The sequence below is a fragment of the Temnothorax nylanderi genome, unplaced genomic scaffold (genome assembly GCF_030848795.1).
Source record: "Temnothorax nylanderi isolate EJ_2023f unplaced genomic scaffold, tnyl_v1.0 TNYL_tig0150_pilon, whole genome shotgun sequence".
Classification (NCBI taxonomy): domain Eukaryota; kingdom Metazoa; phylum Arthropoda; class Insecta; order Hymenoptera; family Formicidae; genus Temnothorax; species Temnothorax nylanderi.
Window position 1 is genome coordinate 51,566 of NW_027249212.1, and position 19,552 is coordinate 71,117.

At 33.6% G+C, this 19,552-nt stretch overlaps 2 protein-coding genes and 1 non-coding gene across 6 annotated transcripts in view; 2 read left to right on the forward strand and 1 right to left on the reverse strand.

Moving 5' to 3' along the window:
* Nucleotides 1–1,814: 1,814 nt before the first annotated feature.
* Nucleotides 1,815–12,188, forward strand: LOC139777479 (glutamate receptor ionotropic, kainate 2). 4 transcript variants are annotated; one of them, XM_071714917.1, is made up of 18 exons: nucleotides 1,816–2,013; nucleotides 2,622–2,655; nucleotides 2,769–2,872; nucleotides 4,126–4,281; nucleotides 4,660–4,868; nucleotides 5,142–5,447; nucleotides 5,716–5,811; nucleotides 6,174–6,347; nucleotides 6,659–6,877; nucleotides 7,330–7,548; nucleotides 9,072–9,156; nucleotides 9,331–9,469; nucleotides 9,688–9,825; nucleotides 10,136–10,334; nucleotides 10,424–10,508; nucleotides 10,615–10,761; nucleotides 10,836–11,104; nucleotides 11,837–12,188. In XM_071714917.1, the coding sequence occupies exons 3-18, from the start codon at nucleotides 2,782–2,784 to the stop codon at nucleotides 12,077–12,079; spliced, it is 2,775 nt and encodes a 924-aa protein (XP_071571018.1). In that variant the 5' UTR covers nucleotides 1,816–2,013; nucleotides 2,622–2,655; nucleotides 2,769–2,781; the 3' UTR covers nucleotides 12,080–12,188. The 4 variants fall into 4 exon arrangements, with proteins under 4 accessions (XP_071571021.1, XP_071571018.1, XP_071571017.1 ...); XM_071714916.1 differs by lacking the exon at nucleotides 2,622–2,655; XM_071714920.1 differs by lacking the exons at nucleotides 2,622–2,655; nucleotides 11,837–12,188 and having other exon boundaries at nucleotides 1,815–2,013; nucleotides 10,615–10,769; nucleotides 10,836–11,004.
* A 164-nt stretch (nucleotides 12,189–12,352) lies between these two features.
* Trnal-cag (transfer RNA leucine (anticodon CAG)) lies at nucleotides 12,353–12,436 on the reverse strand. The gene has a single exon. It is a non-coding gene; the product is annotated as a tRNA-Leu (tRNA).
* A 5,352-nt stretch (nucleotides 12,437–17,788) lies between these two features.
* The window catches only part of LOC139777482 (nose resistant to fluoxetine protein 6), a 29,335-nt gene continuing 27,571 nt past the window's right edge, over nucleotides 17,789–19,552 (forward strand). The window contains exon 1 of the mRNA XM_071714923.1: nucleotides 17,789–19,133. Within this exon, the coding sequence (XP_071571024.1) occupies nucleotides 18,677–19,133 (457 nt within the window). The 5' untranslated portion in view covers nucleotides 17,789–18,676. The remainder of the gene's footprint in view (nucleotides 19,134–19,552) is intronic.

Here is a 19,552-nt window from a genome sequence, read left to right on the forward strand (position 1 = left end):
TTTACAGTGACATAATTATAGGAATGCTGATTAGCATCGATTAATTAAATCAATTATCGATTTAAGTATGTGAATTTATTTTCCAGCAAAACTAGAGCTGTGTCAATCAATATATTACGGTAAATTATTATTTCAGGGCCAAAAAATTTTCAGCGCGCAGTTCACTGAATTGGAATAAGTATTAAAAATTCACACAGTAATATTATTATCGACACGAACATTCTGTCACAGCTCTAAGCTCTTTGTTAGTTATGTTAGGTGATTTTAAATCGTACGAACCTTCTTGTATTATTATTAAAATCTACAAATCTTTTTTTATTTCTATTTTTTTCTTACATTATCTTCTATTTCTACATTTTTTAACTATTTTTGGCTCTATTAATATTCAGAATGGTTCAGTCTTTAAATTAGTAAGACACTCTCTGTAAGAGTAGTTTTTAGTTGCTACGGGGACAACCATTACAGAAATTTAATACTGGTAGGTAGTAATTAATTTTATTAAAAGCACTGTTGTTAAGTGCTTTTAATACTCAAAATAAGTAATTAATCACTACCTTCCAATATTAAATTTCTGTAAGAGAAGACTGTAAGAATAATAAAAGATATCACTGATTAGAGATGTGTCGAGTTGCAACCATGCACCATACATTGACCCTCGATTCAACTTTTCCATCGGCAAACAACATAGGATCCATCTCGAGATCTTAACAGTAAGAATCGTATAAGATACGAATATGTAATGTATAAGAAGATCGTCAGTGAGCTCGGACCTATGATTCACTAACCCCAAATGACTGATCAATCATCTCCCTGTATAGCTTATAATACATTTTTTTTATGATCATAAAAGAAAGGCCAACTTGTAATATTATTTTAAAATGTTAACAGTGCCACCTTGTAAAATCTTTTCGCACACGTACAGTTCGCCGACAAGCAAAAATGAAATTTGCTTCATCGACTGTAGATATCTAGACTTCAACCGAGTCGATCAAGAAAGCCTTACCGAAGGCATGCTTGATAATTGACAACATTAATTGTTATTTCTACAAATAAACTTGGCATATTTTCAGACATTCCGTATTGTTAGCGGTGGTATTGTATCCAAAAACTATTTTTTAAAATCTCAATATGATTGTTAAATAATTTGTTTCAAGTTATCCCTCAACTTTGAACAGCTTTTGATTTGAAAAACGTATCTTACTAATACAATCAAATGTGAGTAGTGATATGCGAAAGAGATTAATCTATTTCGATATAAAATGTAATGCAAGGAAAACATTCACATAATTCCTCACTTTGTCATTATAATCCGCATTAAACGACTTTAATTTACACTTAAGTTTTTTCGTACGCTAGCCATATAAACTAAGATAATTTCTGTAATTTTTATTAGCCTTCATTAATTTATTCATTTGTTCACACTTATGTTCACTAATTTACTTCCCATATATGCATGAACAACATATCTTTTCTGACTTCATTTATTTATAAAATTGGCAAAATATTTGGCAATAAAAAAAATTGATTCAAATAGAAATAACAGAAAATAAATTGTTTGCATTTATTGCAATTAAATTTTTTCCCAACTTATTAAGATTACAACAACAAAAAAGACACCCTTATTAATTTATTTCATTAAATAGATAAGATACCCGGCATGAATATCTGTATTTTAATATAGTGCGCTTCCTATTGAACATATTTCTTTAAATATAGAATTATAGAATATCGTTACTGGAAGATTTTGCGGAGTAGTCGCTACGACACGGTTCTCAGAACGGACGAAGCCAAACGTATATAGGACGGTTCAGATCCAAATTTAGATCAGTGTATGGTAGGACAACATCGAACACGAAACTTCGAATGCAGTTTCTTGATCCATTGGTTTTGCCTCTACTATACCGTTGAAATTTCGAGAAGTTTCTATCGAACAGAGATCTTAGTTTATACCGATTAAAAGAGCAGTACATCGAAACGATGAGAGAATACAGTTATTGATACATAAACATTGAGGTAAAACTAATAGAATTAGTATATGTAAGATAGTAATATAGTATATTCTGTTAGTATAGACTAATACAATTCGATTCTGATGTCAAAATGAATCCGCGCGCGTTAAAGTTTATAATATCTATAAGAAATTTTAATTAAATCACGATTGATCATATATTTTCTAAAATTCTAGATTAAAATTGGAATTATTAAATAGTTGTAAATGAGTGATTTAAGAAGAAACTTAAATCTTAATTAAAATCTACATTTAATATCTACATTTTGCTACTCAATGTCAATATCGATAAAGGCTGCCTTCTGATATTTATTGTCAGCAACTGTCAGTACTGAAAATCTATAATATACGTGACGTAAAACATAGAAAAATATAGATTTTCAGTACTGACAGTGAATATTGGAATGCAGCCAAAGTGTATAGTGTTATGTAGACAAAAAAGAAAAAAACTATTGACAATTGCTAAAGTTTAAGAAAGCTAAAGAAATAAAGAATTAATGTATGCCATCTAAAGAGAGAAAAAAACAGGAATTACCTGCATACGATAAGTAATCCACAATTAATCCGTCCTATTTCTACATTTCTATAGCATTTATACGTTAATTATTCACAGTATTGCAGTACGAAGCCGCGTGGCGTACAGATAGGTACACACGAATATTTAACAGCGCGTTGTATAAATATATTTATATTTTTTTAATTAATACGCGCGCAGCATGTATCTCGCACGGAATAAATTCACCACTGCAGTGTTTTACAGATTATCAATTAAAATGGATCCACGACAACGTCTGTTTTCGATTGCATTAATTTTATTAGTACTAGCAACACGCATCCATGGCATCCCGCGACCAATCAAAATCGGTAAGCAGTATATGGTCATCCATAAAGACAAATAAATTTCAAAAAACATATCGCCTATATGTGGAAATGTTGCTTATGTTCAAAAGAATCATTTAACAATACACGGAGAGAATTTTCTCTTAAAATTTACCCTGAAATCATGGTAGTTGTGGGACAACATGTACCACCAAGAATTTTATGCGAGCTATTCTAATTAATATATCCACCATAATAAGAAATATTAATATCTATTACATTAAAATATAAAATATGTTTGATTAATTTTACTAAAATATATCTAGGAAATTTCAATAATTTTTCAAAATTTACCAATCTGCTTGGTAATTTTTATCACGTTGTTTGTAAAATGTCTTTTGTATATTTTAAAAATTCCTTGGTGTTGCCAAGTTGTCCCAAGTTTGTAGTGAATTTAAGGGTAAAATATAACAAAAAATTATCTCCGTGTAGAATTAGAGTAAGCGGAGACTGAAATAATCTAGTTCACTAACGCCATATAAATGTAAAAGGTATTTTGATATAATATTCTATTTAGCGATTGTCATATGTTGAGATTAAGCAACACTCGAATCTATAAATCGATTGTTTTTCTCTCTTTATCTTTACGACAAATTATTGCTTTCTAAGAAATATGTATAAAACTATAAAGTATCATTTCAAAATAAAACGGAAAAAGTATGTCTATCATAAAAATGTGGAAATTAAAAAAAAATGTAATGGAATAATCTTAGGATTAAAGTTTTTAATTCAGTGATGAATTTTGCGCGTGATGATACAAATATATGCTCAGAAAGTCACGCAAGAGAAATATTTTTAACGATGTTCACATGCGCTTGTTAATATTGATCCAACACACTTATAAATATTGCGAATTGATGCGTAGTTATCAGCCACTATTCAAGTGAATATATTTATCTAATAATCATTCGCAGATATAATTATAATTAGAAAATTAATATTGTATAGTTATATTAATCTTAAATATATTGAATACAAGTCTATTCTTTAATTAAGTATATTTGTAAATCGGATTTCTCATCACAATTACATGTTATATTTCATATTTATTTTATTTTATTTATTTAAAAAGTACCTAATTTTTATTTCTCGTACTTCAAAATTAGTCTTGTGTTTACTATAATCATATATACGTATCCCCTAATCTTTCTATTGTATTCTAACACATTACACATTAATTAATCTAACGATGTCAGATTTATTTCTATTAATATATTTATTAATGTATTTATTTTTAGGAGCAATCTTTCATAAAGGCGATGAGGATCTAATGTCTACGTTCCAAAAAGCAATCTTTGAAACAAAATATGAACATCTTGCACCCCCATTCGAGCTTATCGCTGTCCTTAAGTATGTCGAGGTTAATACCGATAGCTTTAGAACTGCTGAAGCTGGTGAGTACTACGGAAACCAATTATTTCGAATTACGATTAAGCCATAATCTCGATCAAGTTTGTTTTTTAATAATTTTAAATATGCAATATTTGCCTACATAGTATACTTATTCTAATTCAATTCCAAGAATAAAAATTTTATTAGAGTAGCTTTCAGTTATGTAATATAACTGAAATATCAAATTATCGTGTTCAGACATGACTAATTATAATACCTATAATAAAAAAAAGAAATAAAAGCGTTATACTTTTACGGTCAGAAATACACGCATGCAAATTGAAACAAAACTATCTATGAAGAAGTCTTTACGCTGCATATTTATTCCAATCTTAAATATATATTTGTTGATTAACTTATCAGAGATTATATTCACATAGCATGCGAGCTTCTTCAGGAAGGTGTGGCAGCCATTTTCGGGCCTGCAAGCCGGCACACTCGTGGTATAGTTGCGAGCATTGCTGAGCGATTTAATATACCGCATATCGAATACGTCTGGCGGGAAAGTGAGGGATCAGAAGAGGAATACGAGAGAAAAAAGGCTTCAATGACCATAAATGTGTTCCCTGCCAGTGAGAAAGTCAGCGAGGTTAGCCGCTATACAAAACAAGTATTTTCGCAGTCAGAAATCAATTTCGTAGACACACTACGTCAAATCTAAATCGTAGAATTTTGAAAAAGCTATTTAACAGCGCGAGTAATAATTCAATTCGTTTATGCAGCAATTTCAAATTCGGCGCATACCGAATCGAAGATAGTCTACGATTCTGAGATACAATATTAAAATGTGATTATGATATCACAATGCATTTAAAAATGCAATTATTTTTTTAATGTATTCTTGATTGACAAAACTGTACAGGCTATCGCCGATATCATCGATTCAATGAAATGGCGAAACTTCGTAGCGATTTACGAAAACGACGAGGGATTGTCGCACCTCCAGAAGACTTTGACACTAAAGGGAGACAAGAACAATCCGCTTACACATACGATACGACAGTTGAGCGAAGGAACGGATTATCGTTCGATGCTCAAAGAGATACACTCTTTGGCGGTGTGCAATATAATTATTGATGTCGAACCGCAGAACATCATGCGAGTTCTCAATCAGTCGAAGGAAGTCAGATTGCTGGCTGATTATTGCCAATTTGTCATAACATATTTGGTACTCTATATTACTTGCTTAATTTCTCGACAACAAAATCGTACTTTCGAACGCGGCTTATTTGTTATTTCACAGGCCTGAAAAGATTGTTTAATGAACTATAAACTAAACTTTTTAAAGACTATATATTAGATATAATTAAAAAAATTAAATAGAATAGATAAAGTTGTATACCTATTATTCTTGAGTTTTTCAGATTACCAGAAAACCAATACCATAAACAATTTTTTAAAATAATTTTAAAATAATGTTTTCATTGAAATCATAGGATTCATACAAGCTACCTATTCTCGACGTGCGAAATGGTACCGCCAATATCACCGGACTCAGCTTGAGGGAAAATGACGTAGATGGAATTGAATGGGTAAGCAAGCGAGCGCGAATAAACACAAATAAACTACAAATAAACAATTTGCTTCAATGATGTCGAACAGTGCCGTTTAATGAGGTAAAAAATTATAATAAAAAGGAAATATTATTTTCTTATAAATATAAACGAGTATATCCAAAGAAAAAATATTTCTGTGCAATCACGCGAATACTTAAGAAAAGAGTGCATTCACCTATTTCAGAGTATCAACGTCTGCATTTTCACTAAATTCAAACTAAATTAGGTAGTAGATGTTTTATATTAAGAATGTTTTATATTAAAAATGCAGAATAAAAGATTTATATAGAATTGAATTAACTATACTCGTACTTGATCTATTCGCTATTTTGCTATAGCTGGATTCAGCGATTCTCTATGACGCAGTATTTTTGCTGAATAAAGCACTAGAGGTCCTGTATGCGAGAAATATTGATAAAGAGGGATATATTGATCCTATATCACTCTCTTGTATACCCAATAATACTGAAAAGTATAAAGCAGGATGTGATATTATCGGCATTATGAAAGAGGTAAGTTCTTTCTCTTATCATTTTTTTATATATAATAAAAAATGGCAATTTTGCTTCAAGCCCCAAGACATGCAGAGAAAGTAATTAGATTGATAATTTGACTTTCCTACATCTTTTTATATATAAAAAAATCTCAAAAGCTATCTAATGTAAACCATGTAAAGCCACATTGAATTTCTTAAATGTGTTTAACATATAACAAATTTCGCGAAAGTTCATTCAAATACAATTTAAGTAATCGTGTTTAATATTGCCAAATTTTGCATATCTATTTTCAACGTAGCGAAATGTAATTTTTGTTACACGCACAGATATCGAAGATGGGGAAGATAACGGGCGTTATGAACATTGACGAGTGCGGTCGCCGACAGGATTTTAACGTAAAGATCATGAACTTTCGACAATCGGATGTCGTACAAACAGGTTTTTGGGCCTCCGGCAGTGTGCAGCTCTTACGAACTGAAAAGGAGCGAGAAAGCGAATTGTACAAATCCATCAGGGAAAAGATATTCAAGATCAGCACTAAAATAGTTTGTACTACTGTTTAATACGTTAATTTGATCTTACATTAAGATCACACTAATAATTTGATAACTAATGGGTGTTATTCTATTAGTTATCAAAATTGTGATTTATAAAATCATTATATAATTCACAAATTATATTATAAGAATGGATTTAAAGTATTATGTGACTTGGGAAAGATATCTATAACAAATATAGGGAGAAAATAGTAAAATTAACTGGAAAACAATCGTATTCAACCAATAATTTTGTTTTAAATGCATCATAGGGAAATACGTAGGTTAGCCGAAAACAGGAAAGGATAGAGATACGCGTCCAACCAGTCTTCGGACTGACGATAATGATAAAATTTTTTCTTTTTCTCTCTTTTCTTAATTTTCTTCTTTAGAATGTAAATTCATAATAAATTACACAAATATGTTGGGGGAGAGACATGTAATAATTTCGTCCGATTCAGGGTGCACCGTATGTTATTGAAGTGACCGATGGTTCATCACGCGGAGTTCTAATCGGGTCAAAACGTTACGAAGGTTATTGCATCGATCTGATTGAGAAGATCGCAGAAAGGATCCTAGAATTCAAATACGAATTCGAACTCGTGCCCGACGGACTGCATGGCAGTTATGACGAAAAAACGAAAACCTGGAACGGTCTAATCAAGCGCCTTTTGGACTATGTAAGTAAAACATTCTGTTTGCGGAAACTCCACTTAAACGAAGATTTGTTCTAAATTTATTTATCATCTTTTTTTGCCAATTTAACCCTTCGTAGTCACTCTTGGGTCAATATGACCTGAATTTGGAGCTAAATATCAGTAAGTGCCTGGCTTAAAACCAAGAGTTTGAAGTATTCTCTATAGGTAGAAACCGTTAGTCATTCGACTAAAGCGTCAGTGTTTGTATGACAGCGGTTGCGAAAACATCGTGCACGAATGCGGGTCACATCGACCCGTGGTGTGACTAGCACGTAATTTCAGTTTAAAAAATCGGATTTTTTTATTGTGCTTAAAACAAGTGTCTGAACCGTAAGTATGACTGTATAGCACCTGCGATATTTTTTTCCCATTGTTTTTATAATAATAACGGTGTTATTTGTTGTCAGATGGCATACAATCTGCGTAGCAAAAACACAAAAACATAAGTATTATTGTTTTTTTTTTGTTATAAAATGACAAAAAAGTCATTCAGTCAGTGCAACCGCAGGCGACGCAGAGATCAACGCGACGAGTGTCGCGCATCGGCCGGGTGCAGGAGGGGCACTGTTGCCTGGTCTTCCGATCTTGCCTTGCGGGGCACGGCACAATGCGCATCTGACCCGTTTTTCAAAACGTTCCCGTTGCTCGTTTTGCCGAATAGAATCTATCGAGCTTGCGAGCTTGAGCCGTGCGTGTGTCTCGCTCTCCTTTTTTGTCGTTTTATAACGAAAAAACAATAATACTTATGTTTTTGTGTACTCAGGATATTATTAATAATAATAAAACACATTATTTTCTGATAAATCCACATTTTTTCCACTCCAAAATCGGGCCTTTTCATATGCCGAAATAAATACCTTTTTTGAAACGCGCACTAAAGGACTATTTTTTTTCTTAAAGTGTCGTATCTTAGGAGTACAACCTCCAAACTTTATTTTAAAAAATTAAAAAATTAAAAAGTTATGATTTTTTAAGTGAAAAAACTACTTTTTTGCGCATGTACTCGTTCACGATTTTTTTTCAACCACACACATGTTGCCATTTGATTTCTCACAAAACCGCAATTGTTTTATATTCTAGAATGTTCAAGGTATGTTCCAGAATTATTTGAACCCGATCGGACCGATACCATTAAAATGGCAACAATTAAAAATCGACTGGGTCAATACGACCCGGTATGACTACCGCGGTTCTAGGTAGTCATAAAATTGACAAATCGAGTCTAGAGAAGTGTGACTACGAAGGGTTAAGCAAAAAAAATTTCTTTCACGGAAAGATAGGACAAAAATGTAAACAAACTATCTACTTTCGTACTAAAAATTAATAATAGTTTTGAAGACGCAAAAAATCCATCTTTTATCTAAAATCCACTTCAAGAACAACCTTTTATTACTCTCAATTTTACCGAATTCTTCTATGTCATGAAAATGAATAAAAAAGTACGTCTATTTCTTCCATTTTTCCGTGATCTGTTACTTATTATTTCTTTAAAATTATTTTTACAGGAAGCTGATCTTGCTATATGTGATCTCACAATAACTTTTCAACGCAAGTCAGCTGTAGATTTCAGCTTGCCCTTCATGAATCTCGGTAACAATACTGAAATGCTATAAAAAATATTATAATTTCGTTACTAAATTTTAGAGAACTCAAAAATAAAATAAACAATGTTAAGATATTTTAAAAACAAAGTAAATAATAATAATACGATAAGTTTTATATATGTTATATCAATTGACGATATTTTAATGTATTTTGTATTAGGTATCAGTATTGTATACACCAAACCAGAACAGAAGCCAGTGGATTTCTTCTCATTTTTGCTTCCCCTCGGTGGCGATGTGTGGATTTGTATGGCTACTGCTTATCTCATCGTATCGATAATGTTATATCTACAAGCAAGGCAAGTTACACACACGCACACGCACGCACGCACGCACGCACGCACGCACGCACACACACTTCCTACAATTAGACAAAATATTTTATAATTTTCATAAATATATAAACGCAATAAGAAGAATTATTCTCTTCAGATTATAACATTGAAATTAGTAGTGAATGAAAAATGACCATTGTCGAAATGTGGTTTACGTTTCGTAAATTTAAATTCTTTTTAAGAATGGCGCCTGGTGAGTGGGACAATCCGCATCCATGCAATGCCGATCCTGAGGAACTTGAAAATAACTTTAATCTTAAAAACTCATTGTGGCTCACGATTGGTTCTCTTATGCAACAAGGATCTGACATTTTGCCAAAGTAAGTTTTAATATGATATTGTGCACTATTGTTAATAAACATATTTTAAACATTGAGGAAATTATTTTTCATGTCATTCTTATGCATGCCTTATAGTAATTTTATGTCATTTCCTGTTAGTGTGTATAATTCCTAGTGATTATTCTAATTATATTTTATGTATTTTAAATATGCTGTAATATGGATACTTTGCAAGTGACTCGATTCATCATTGAATTTATCTATTTTACTGCTAAATAGTTATCAGATAATTCGGTACTCCTTCCACGTTTCAAACTAATATATGAACACATAAACTAATCACTTTCAGAGCACCGAGTATCCGTATGCTCTCAAGCATGTGGTGGTTCTTCACCCTAATCATGATCAGCTCATATACAGCAAATCTAGCCGCCTTTCTCACTATGGGCAAAATGGAGACGCCTATTAAAGGTGTTGAAGATCTAGCTAAGCAAACTAAAATCAAATACGGAGCACTTGACGGTGGCTCGACATCAACATTTTTCAAAGTATATATTAACAGCTTATTTACCGACACACATTTTGCTCAACATAAAAATAATTGTTACAAATTTGTGTCAATATTGTTTAACCGTAGCATTCGAATTATTCGACGTATAAACGAATGTATGCTGCAATGATGGAGGCGAGGCCGAGCGTTTTTACTTTAAGTAATGACGAAGGTGGGCAATTTCAAAGTCGAACACGCATACGTGAAAAATCTTCTTTCTTCGAAAAGGGTTACATTATTAACTCTCATTATTAACTCTCTATCGCAATGCATGTCAGGTGTCGAACGAGTTATCAAGGGTAAACGACAATATGCCTTTCTCATGGAATCCACCACCATCGAATACAAAATGGAACGCAATTGCGAAATTGATAAGATTGGCGGTCTAATCGACAACAAAGGCTACGGAATCGCTATGCCGCGCAGTAATATTGTAATCCGTACATCTAATATTTCTCAATTTCTTTATTATACAGTCGTTTCTGTTATATCTTCGCAGATTCCCCATACCGAACGATGATTAACAATGCGATATTGAAGCTAGGCGAGGAAGGTACGTTGGGTATACTGAAAAAGAGATGGTGGCAAGAAAATGGTGGAGGATTGTGTAAAAAAGATGAAACGGAAACAAGCAGTAGTACCACCGAATTAGGACTGGAAAGCGTCGGAGGTGTGTTCGTCGTTCTAATGTTCGGTTGCGCCACTTCGTTCCTTATTGCTATTTGCGAATTTTTATGGAATATACGCAAAGTCGCTGTAAGAGAGAAGGTAAGCCTTTCACTTTATTTCGTTCAAATTTATATTTGCAACAAACGCTATAATAAAATTAATTAAATTTGTTTCTTTTAACACTTTGATTGCCGAGCTGATTTTAGCGTTGAGTTCTGATAGGTCCAAAGTCAAAAGAAAAATATAAATAAATAAATAAAAATATATTTTACGTATTAATATATGTGTATTATATGTTAGTATATATGTTACTGTAGATATATTACAATATATCTAATAAATAATATAATTTCAGATGGAATAAATAAAAAACTGTTATTCACAAATCAAAATAATAGATCTTTATGATTAAAGCAGATATAAGCATGAAAATAGAAAAATAATTATAATTTTAATAAATTTAGTACATTTAATACTTCATTGGTTTTTTAATGCCTTAATAAAAATATTTGGTAAAATCATTTTTAAATAAAATCATCCATAAATGTGTGACAAAGGGCTCTTGTTAAAAGTCATATGTCACTCACAATCGGACATGGTAGTGACATGGCAATCAAAATGTTAGTAAAGAAAATCATTCCAAGTCTTAATGTAATATTTACTTTTCTCTTTTTACCGTAAATAAAATTGTGAAACAAAATTTAATTTGCACAGTACGCGAATTTTTATGTTATCTGTTATATGCCAGCATTAAATTTAATACGCCAGTTACACCGCATCATCGTCGCTGCAGCATGCTAAAGAGAAACTTAATTACCATCTTTCGTACAGGTCACGCCGTGGGAAGCGCTAGTTGCCGAGTTGAAATTCGCCGTGAACATTTTTGCGGTAACGAAACCTGTTAAAATTGTCAAAAGCAGGGACAGCAGCGCAAGCTCCATGGAAGGTGGGCTTGGCAGAGCTGCGTCCACGGCACGATCTATCGTCGGCTCGTTCCTGCGTCTTGACATGCTCGATAAATTCGATAAAGACCACAACACGAGCAACCGCAGCAACGATCGCAAAATTAATTGACGATCGCCAGAGGAATTAAAACAAACCACGAATCTTTGAAATATATAATACGAAAACCCTATACTGAAATTGTATATCTAATCAATAATAAATACACATATAGATTAAATTACGCGGTTATTTACTGATGCGGGGCAACTAAAAGGAAGTTTTTGGTTTGATCACTTATACCCACGAATTACCACAAACGAATAACATAAATCTCTTCCATTGCAAATAACATTTGCAAAAAGACTATTATTCTCCAGGCTCCATAGCATAAAAAAAAAAGTTTGTCAGAAGTGGGATTCGAACCCACGCCCACAGAAGTGGACTGCGACCTGAACGCAGCGCCTTAGACCGCTCGGCCATCCTGACGTGAGAAGCGATCTCGTAAAAATCGCAGAAGTATACTCTTGAAATTCTAATTATAGAATATTTTTTTTTTAATTCTGACAAATTATTGTAGCACGTTGTTACATAAAAACAACGTTGACAAGCGAATAGACGACGCGTGAAATATTCATTAATGATATTAAAAATTTTCACGAACTCGGAGTGGCGACTATATAAGTAAAATAATATTGCTAATAATTTAATCACACTTATAATATGCTAATAATAATATACTGCAACATTGAATATTGCATATACATGAAGAAACTTGATTGTATTGTTAAAAGACGGATTTTCGAGAAATATACTTAAGAAAGAATGATGAACCATGTTAACTCAAAATAGCTGCATGATGCATGATTAATACTAGCTCTAGCTTATAATATTTTAAAACATTAACAGCGCCGTTTTGCTAAATTCTTTACAATTCGCGTGATATCGACGAACAGGAATGGCGTTTAGGACGGAAATTACTTCACCGACTGCAGATACACGACCCACAACCGCGTCGGTCAAAAGAAAATTTTACTGAAGGTGCGCCTACCTGGGAGAATCAACAAGGAAAACTTATCCCGCGATATATCAACTTTCACTTCCGCGTGTGAAGGCTGACATACCCCACGTGCGTTCCGCATCGTTAGCGCGTAACACTTCTACCAACATGTGACCGATTTGCTAAACATTTTCCTCCATTCGCACCGACTTAGAATAATTATGCACCACTATATATATATATATATATTATGACGTTTCTTTAATTTTTTTTTAAATAGAATTGCTTGTGTCAGACCTAGGCTCTTGCCTGGAATGTAACGACCATAAAAATTGCACGACGACGTAGAAATTGATTTTTACGCGGACGTATGGCGGATAAATAAGATTTTTTTAAGCCTTCAAACACGACAGTCAGCAAAATCTAAATTTGCCGTCAGGCAAATAATTTATTCTCCGATACTTAGGCGGTTTAATTAAGCATGACACGTGACCATCGTGTTTAAGGGGAGTTGTCGACCTTGTAATAAATCTAAACATGCATATGTTTATCTAAATATAGCATTGTTCCCCCGAACGCTACTTATCTTGGAAATGTCGTAGATTCCGCTTGATATGTACTATCCGTTGTATTCTTATTCGCAGTTATCCGAAATTGTGACCGTCATATATATTTCGCAAGCCTTTACGTTATTACTCTGTTCGAGGAACACATTAAATACATGTGATACTGGAGAAGCTCTCTTTTCTTATGAAAACACGGTCCCTTCTTTCTTTAGAAATTCTTTAGAGAAAATCAAATAACAACAATATTGTTTCTCATCGTATACACATCTTAATTATAAACATTTCAAGTTTCTTTCATTATACCTACATTATCTGTATAATCCATGTGAATCGATCAGAAAGTTAAAATTAAAATAAGTCCCGAATCGCCATGCGATCTTAATGGTAATCACTGGTTGTAAAATGCCGAGGGCATCGCATCGGTGTGACTTGAAAGAGAGAGATTTAACGCCGGCACACGTAATACGAATACTTTCGCGATGCATCGAAAACAAGAGCAAAGATTCGAAACCGATCTCCCGCTTCCTGGCCAAGGACTGGTTCGGATCAGCGTATGCATGTAGCCGCGATCGCGTAGAAAGCTCCGGTTGCATAAGCCACAACCGGATCTCACCAGACGTTGTTTCCGAGAAAGGGAAGGAGATGAGAGCAATGGCGGTGCGGATGATAAAGAAGGACGGATTGGGAAATTCGGAGAAACTTTTTGAAAACTATCGATGCACCGAGAACGCGGGGAGACGCCGCAGCCGGTGAGAGTCGCCTGAAAGTTGTTTGTAACAATTTTACGTACATTGACCTTATGTAAACATTAAATAAAAGTGAAAACGCCGCCATAAGACCCGTTCGATTACTCAATTTTCGCCGAAGATCCGGGATTCGCTTGGTACTTATATGTTATTATTACTCATTACTTATTATTTCCTCCTCGTTTGGATATTCCCGTAAAATTTAACGAAAAAGAGAACGAGCTCATTACGAGTTTGTAAAATATGAGAAACGTTATGCAAGTAAACGTATGCAGCAGGGAGAGAGATCAAGAAGTTAAAAATATTTTTAACCATCTGCATATATTGTATAACATACACGCAGGCCGGGATAATATTTTCTATAAAAACTGTTTTTAGCCGTGCACTTTTCTCTCTCTCTCGGCGCATTGCCGTGAAACGTTGGCCAGGTCATTGCATTTTCCGAGACTCGACTTGCTTGCTCTCGTATGAGAGGATTCACGAAGGTTGCAGGATAGATTTCATAAATTTGAAAAAACGACCGGAAGAACATCCGTTTATGCGAAAATCGATCTGTAAATGTCGGCGTGCATTTTTACGGTCGCTGCATCCGAGGTAAGAACACTAAGAACCTAGTTTCTCAATAATTCCCTCACTACAAAATGAGAAAATAAAAAATATAAGAAAACGCTCATAGGTAGCCGAGATCGCGGAGTTTAGCGGTTAATATTGCCTCCCTGTGTAATATCTAATATATCTCTATATATCCCCTTTTGGAGGCACAATAAAAATTCTGAACAATAAACAAAATAGACGATTAAATTTTTAAAAATCTTGAACTTTTGTATTAAGCAAAGAGAAAAGCTCGAATGTCGTCACAGTGTCATTCATTATACAAGAGGCGTTTCGTCGTCGTCGTCGTTGCTCTTGTCATTGTGTCGTCAGTGAGAAAAAGCTTACACTTGCTTTCGGATACAAGACTCATATTTCTCCTGTTTACAGCCGAGTAAGCTAGATGCCTCTCAGGAGGAAAATTTCCTCTCCGCCTCGGGCCCCTCCTTTCTCACCATTTTCCAGGCCATGCTATCTTGAAGAATGTCTGCCTCGTCGATTTCCGCCCTTATTCGCTGCCAATCTCAACCGAGATCAATCATCCTATATCCCCCTGCTTACTTTATTATTTTAGGACCGACAGGAACCGACCCTTCTTGTGGGTCGAGAATACGCGCGTGGATATCATTGATAAGAATGTTGAACCTTTCGAACCGCGTCAAATTGGAAAGAGATTTTCTCAGTTCCCGTGTTCGCGCTCGTGTAATTTGTGTATATTACGCTTCACTTATCAAGCGAGAATCGTTTGTTTTACTAAATTAAATGTTTAATACCGAGAGATTTCGGTTTTGATGCATGGTACGTCTAATAACGGAAAGCGTTGTTATCACAGAGACTGTTATTACACCTATTCGCCGAAACTAAAGATATGATAGAATGCCTCAAATAGTACAGGACGTAAACGAACAATTAGTACCGAGTAATAACAATCATTAATTACAATCATTAATTATTAAATTACTACAATTGAATCATCGTTCAAATGTTCCCTATATGTAATAGGTTAACAAGGGACGGGTATTGTTACGTAAATGGCTTCTAAGCCACTATGCCTCAGGAATGAAATCCATATGATCCTTTAACTAATTAGCCATTCCTCTGATTTACATGCATGGCGAGAATAGTCTGATAACATTCTCCGAGATAGACGCCTGAACTATAGTTCTCTCAACTAGAATGTATTAATTAATTAAAACTTTAATATTATCAATTAAAACTTTACAGTTGCTTTTGTTTATAGTGAAAGATAAACGGAGAATAATTATATCTTTATTAATCTTTCAGTTAATTTAATATGAAAAAATTCGTATCCTATAATATAACAACGAATTGTTGTTAAATTGCATTTTTACAAAAAAAAAAAAAAAAGAAAACCCTTGAGACTCTAAGAGATAATAACATTCATATTCTTCGTATATAATTTTCTTAATACACAGTATTATGATACACAGCATTAATACACAGTTATTTCGAAATATTTTATTTCGCGATAGTGCGAGCGCCATAAATATATGAGTAATATTTCCGAACGTAGTTGATTTCGTAATGTTTATGTAATGTTTAGTTTCAGATTTTATGCTGTACAAGAAAATACATGCTACTACGCATACGTAATCTATTTTACAAATAATGTTGCAGTGTGTAAAAGTAAAATAAACTGACTTTTAATACACGTTTTATAGATTATTAGTTACAATAAAATTTATGTTATCAATAACTTTATCTAAACTTTATTAGAGGAATACTATAAGATTTGTCTTATAAGATAAAATGTGTGTGCATTTATTCTTACTGATTACTCTACTGCCACATATATTTTTAAATTAATTATTTGTGTACATTTTTTGTGCATTTTAAAATATCCACTTAAAATTTTTTTAGCCGTGCATTTTAAAATCATTATTTAAAATATGCATTTTTTTAATATTTTGTTTTTGCAGTATAAGTCAAATCCTCGCTTACCGTTTTTTAAAAAGCTAATCTTTATTTTATGCATTTTTGATACAAAACAAATAGCGTCCCTTATTTTTCATCCTCATATATCTATATAGTGTCTGCAGAAATAATTGTTATATGTCATACGCGTACTTCACAGAACGACTAAAATTTTTGCGAGAAAAATTTGATAGTAGTATTCATATAAGCACTCTCTGCGGTGGCATGTGTAATGTTTCATAGTAGTTTGTCACATTGTTGCAATGTATGTCTCTCTCCTTTGTCCTTTATTTTTGAAACTCCCAAAAAACCCGTTCTTGACATTACTCGAAAATTCGTGGCTGGTATAAACCCAATGTGTTAAAGACTTCGAAAAGGATTCAAATTAAACCTTAAACATTATACTTTAAAATAAAAATATTGAATCTTTTACCGCAGGCGTCATTAAACCTTTAGCACGTTTTGTTTTAGGGATAAGCGTATGTGCATGGGACGACATAAAAGTGTCAACTGAGGATTTAATATGTGAAAAAGAAAATTATGTTACCTATATCTCTGTAATCAGAAGTAGAGCGTGTCCGACAATATGGGTGCACTTTTCCGTGAAATTACAATGATATTACCACTGTAAAATGTTGCTTTCGTTAAAAATTTCGTTACAAATTCAAAGAACAATTTGTATCAAAGTGCTTTTTATAATAAAATATAAGATAATAAATATTAATAGTGAGACAATAGTTGATACTCAAATATTTTGTTATTACATGTTAATAATATTAACATGATTATTAATAATAATTAATAATAAATATTAATTACGGGACAATAGTAATATTCAAACATTTTGTTAACAACTTAATAACATTAACACGATTCGATCCGACACGTCTTCCGCCGAACAGTGTAAAAACCGGCTAAGCCACGACATTTCTTCGCGACCTGGAGAAGGAAATGCGTTTACGGCGGTAAAGTGCATCGTCGTAAGAGAAAGGGGAACCCACTACCCGCGGGTGAACGTTGCCGCAAACTTTACTCGCTTCATTCAGTGCGTGATCCTTAGTCTGTCATATGTGCGGGCACCTTCCTCATTGCTCTGGAGGAATCTCCTGTAATTTTTCTCCGTGTTCGCTAAAAAAAAGTGAAAAAAAAAAAACTGTGCGCGGATCGCGATGTGCTGAAATCGGGTCAGACTCTTCTCGTACGATTCGCGTTATTTTTTATTTTATTTTTTCAAAAACTTAATCAGTGAAACTTGAAAAAAAAAGTCAAGATTGACAAATATATTTTAACATCGGAATTTATCGAAAGTGAAAAAGTTTTATACAGAGTATAATTATTACTTTATTAAAATATTATAAAATTTTTAATAATGGTATCTTTTTATAAAAAGTTTATTATTATTATTATTATTACTATTAATTAAACACTTGATGAGTATTCCACGTAACTGAAGCAACGGCCGTCCCTACTGATCATTCTACTGATTGATTACGACATAATCAATGTGGCGCCGAGATTAGTGGATGTAAATCATTGCCAGTCGGTAGCGAATTCGCACGTGCTTGTCCGCCAAAATCAGCGCTTTATGCACGATTAAGCGTAATTCCCCGAATTCTGAACACCGAATCGGCATTTCCCGCATTCACGTATCTCTTCAGGCATGCTCGAGAATCCAGCCGAGTAAACACAACTCATTACAACGGCATTACAACGACTTCCTAAGAGGAATTTCATCGGAAGCTAAGATGACGGGATCTGGAGATCTTAATGACGGAAATCGGTGAACTCGATCTCCCTCGTTAGACGAAAAAAAAAAAGAATCTAGTCCATCATTTTCCAAAGCGCGAGTAAATTTCTGCGAGGTGGATCTTTAAAAATAAATAGAGGCAGCATGGCACGTCCGTTGAGTTACCTTCTCGTAATCGTATGCGTCGCTTACGAAGTGATCGCGGAAAAAGAATCGAACATCCTCAAGCTGAGCAAACCGCAGAAGGTCGCCTCGAACGAGACTAAAGCGACAAACGACTTTAACGTAACAGAATACACAACCGAGAGGAATGAATCTGGAAAGCAGTCGTCTTTAATTGCCTTCAGCAAGAATAATCCGGAGTTGGACTGGAAGAATTACTTGAAGATGTTCGACGGAAACGAAGAGGAGCACGAGGATCTCGACGTCGATTTTATGAAGGAGAAACTTGAAAGAACGGCTAATAGTATACAGTGGCTCGCCGATCTTTACGATCCTCTCAGGTGGGCCAGAGTGCCCGGAAAACTTCAGGACGAATGTCGACGGGACATGGAAAGATTTCTCAGTGCACTGAGGGATGGAAAACTCTGGGCGGCGAAAAGTAAGTAACTGGTTAATTAAAATGTGGTCGAAACCCCTTTAAGACTCCTCGAGAATGGAATGTTTTTACATTGATCGATTTCTATAATTAGAGAATATAACAACATATATGGTTTATAAATCTTAACAGTTATCTATTTAAAAAATAATTTAAGTTATTTTTTCTATTTTTATTTCGGATAAAACTTTTGATAAAAACGATGACTTGTTACTTTAAAAGTGACTGGAGAAAAGAGAGAGAGAGAGAGAGAGAAAGAGAATAGAAAGCATGATTACGAAATATAAATAATATAATTGAGCTAAATGAAAGAAAAAATCTATTGGGTGACAAAATTCGACTTTTGGTAACGAAAAACCGTAGTCAACTGCTATACATACATAAAGAGAACATATTCTTAGATTAATAGGATTAGAAGGATA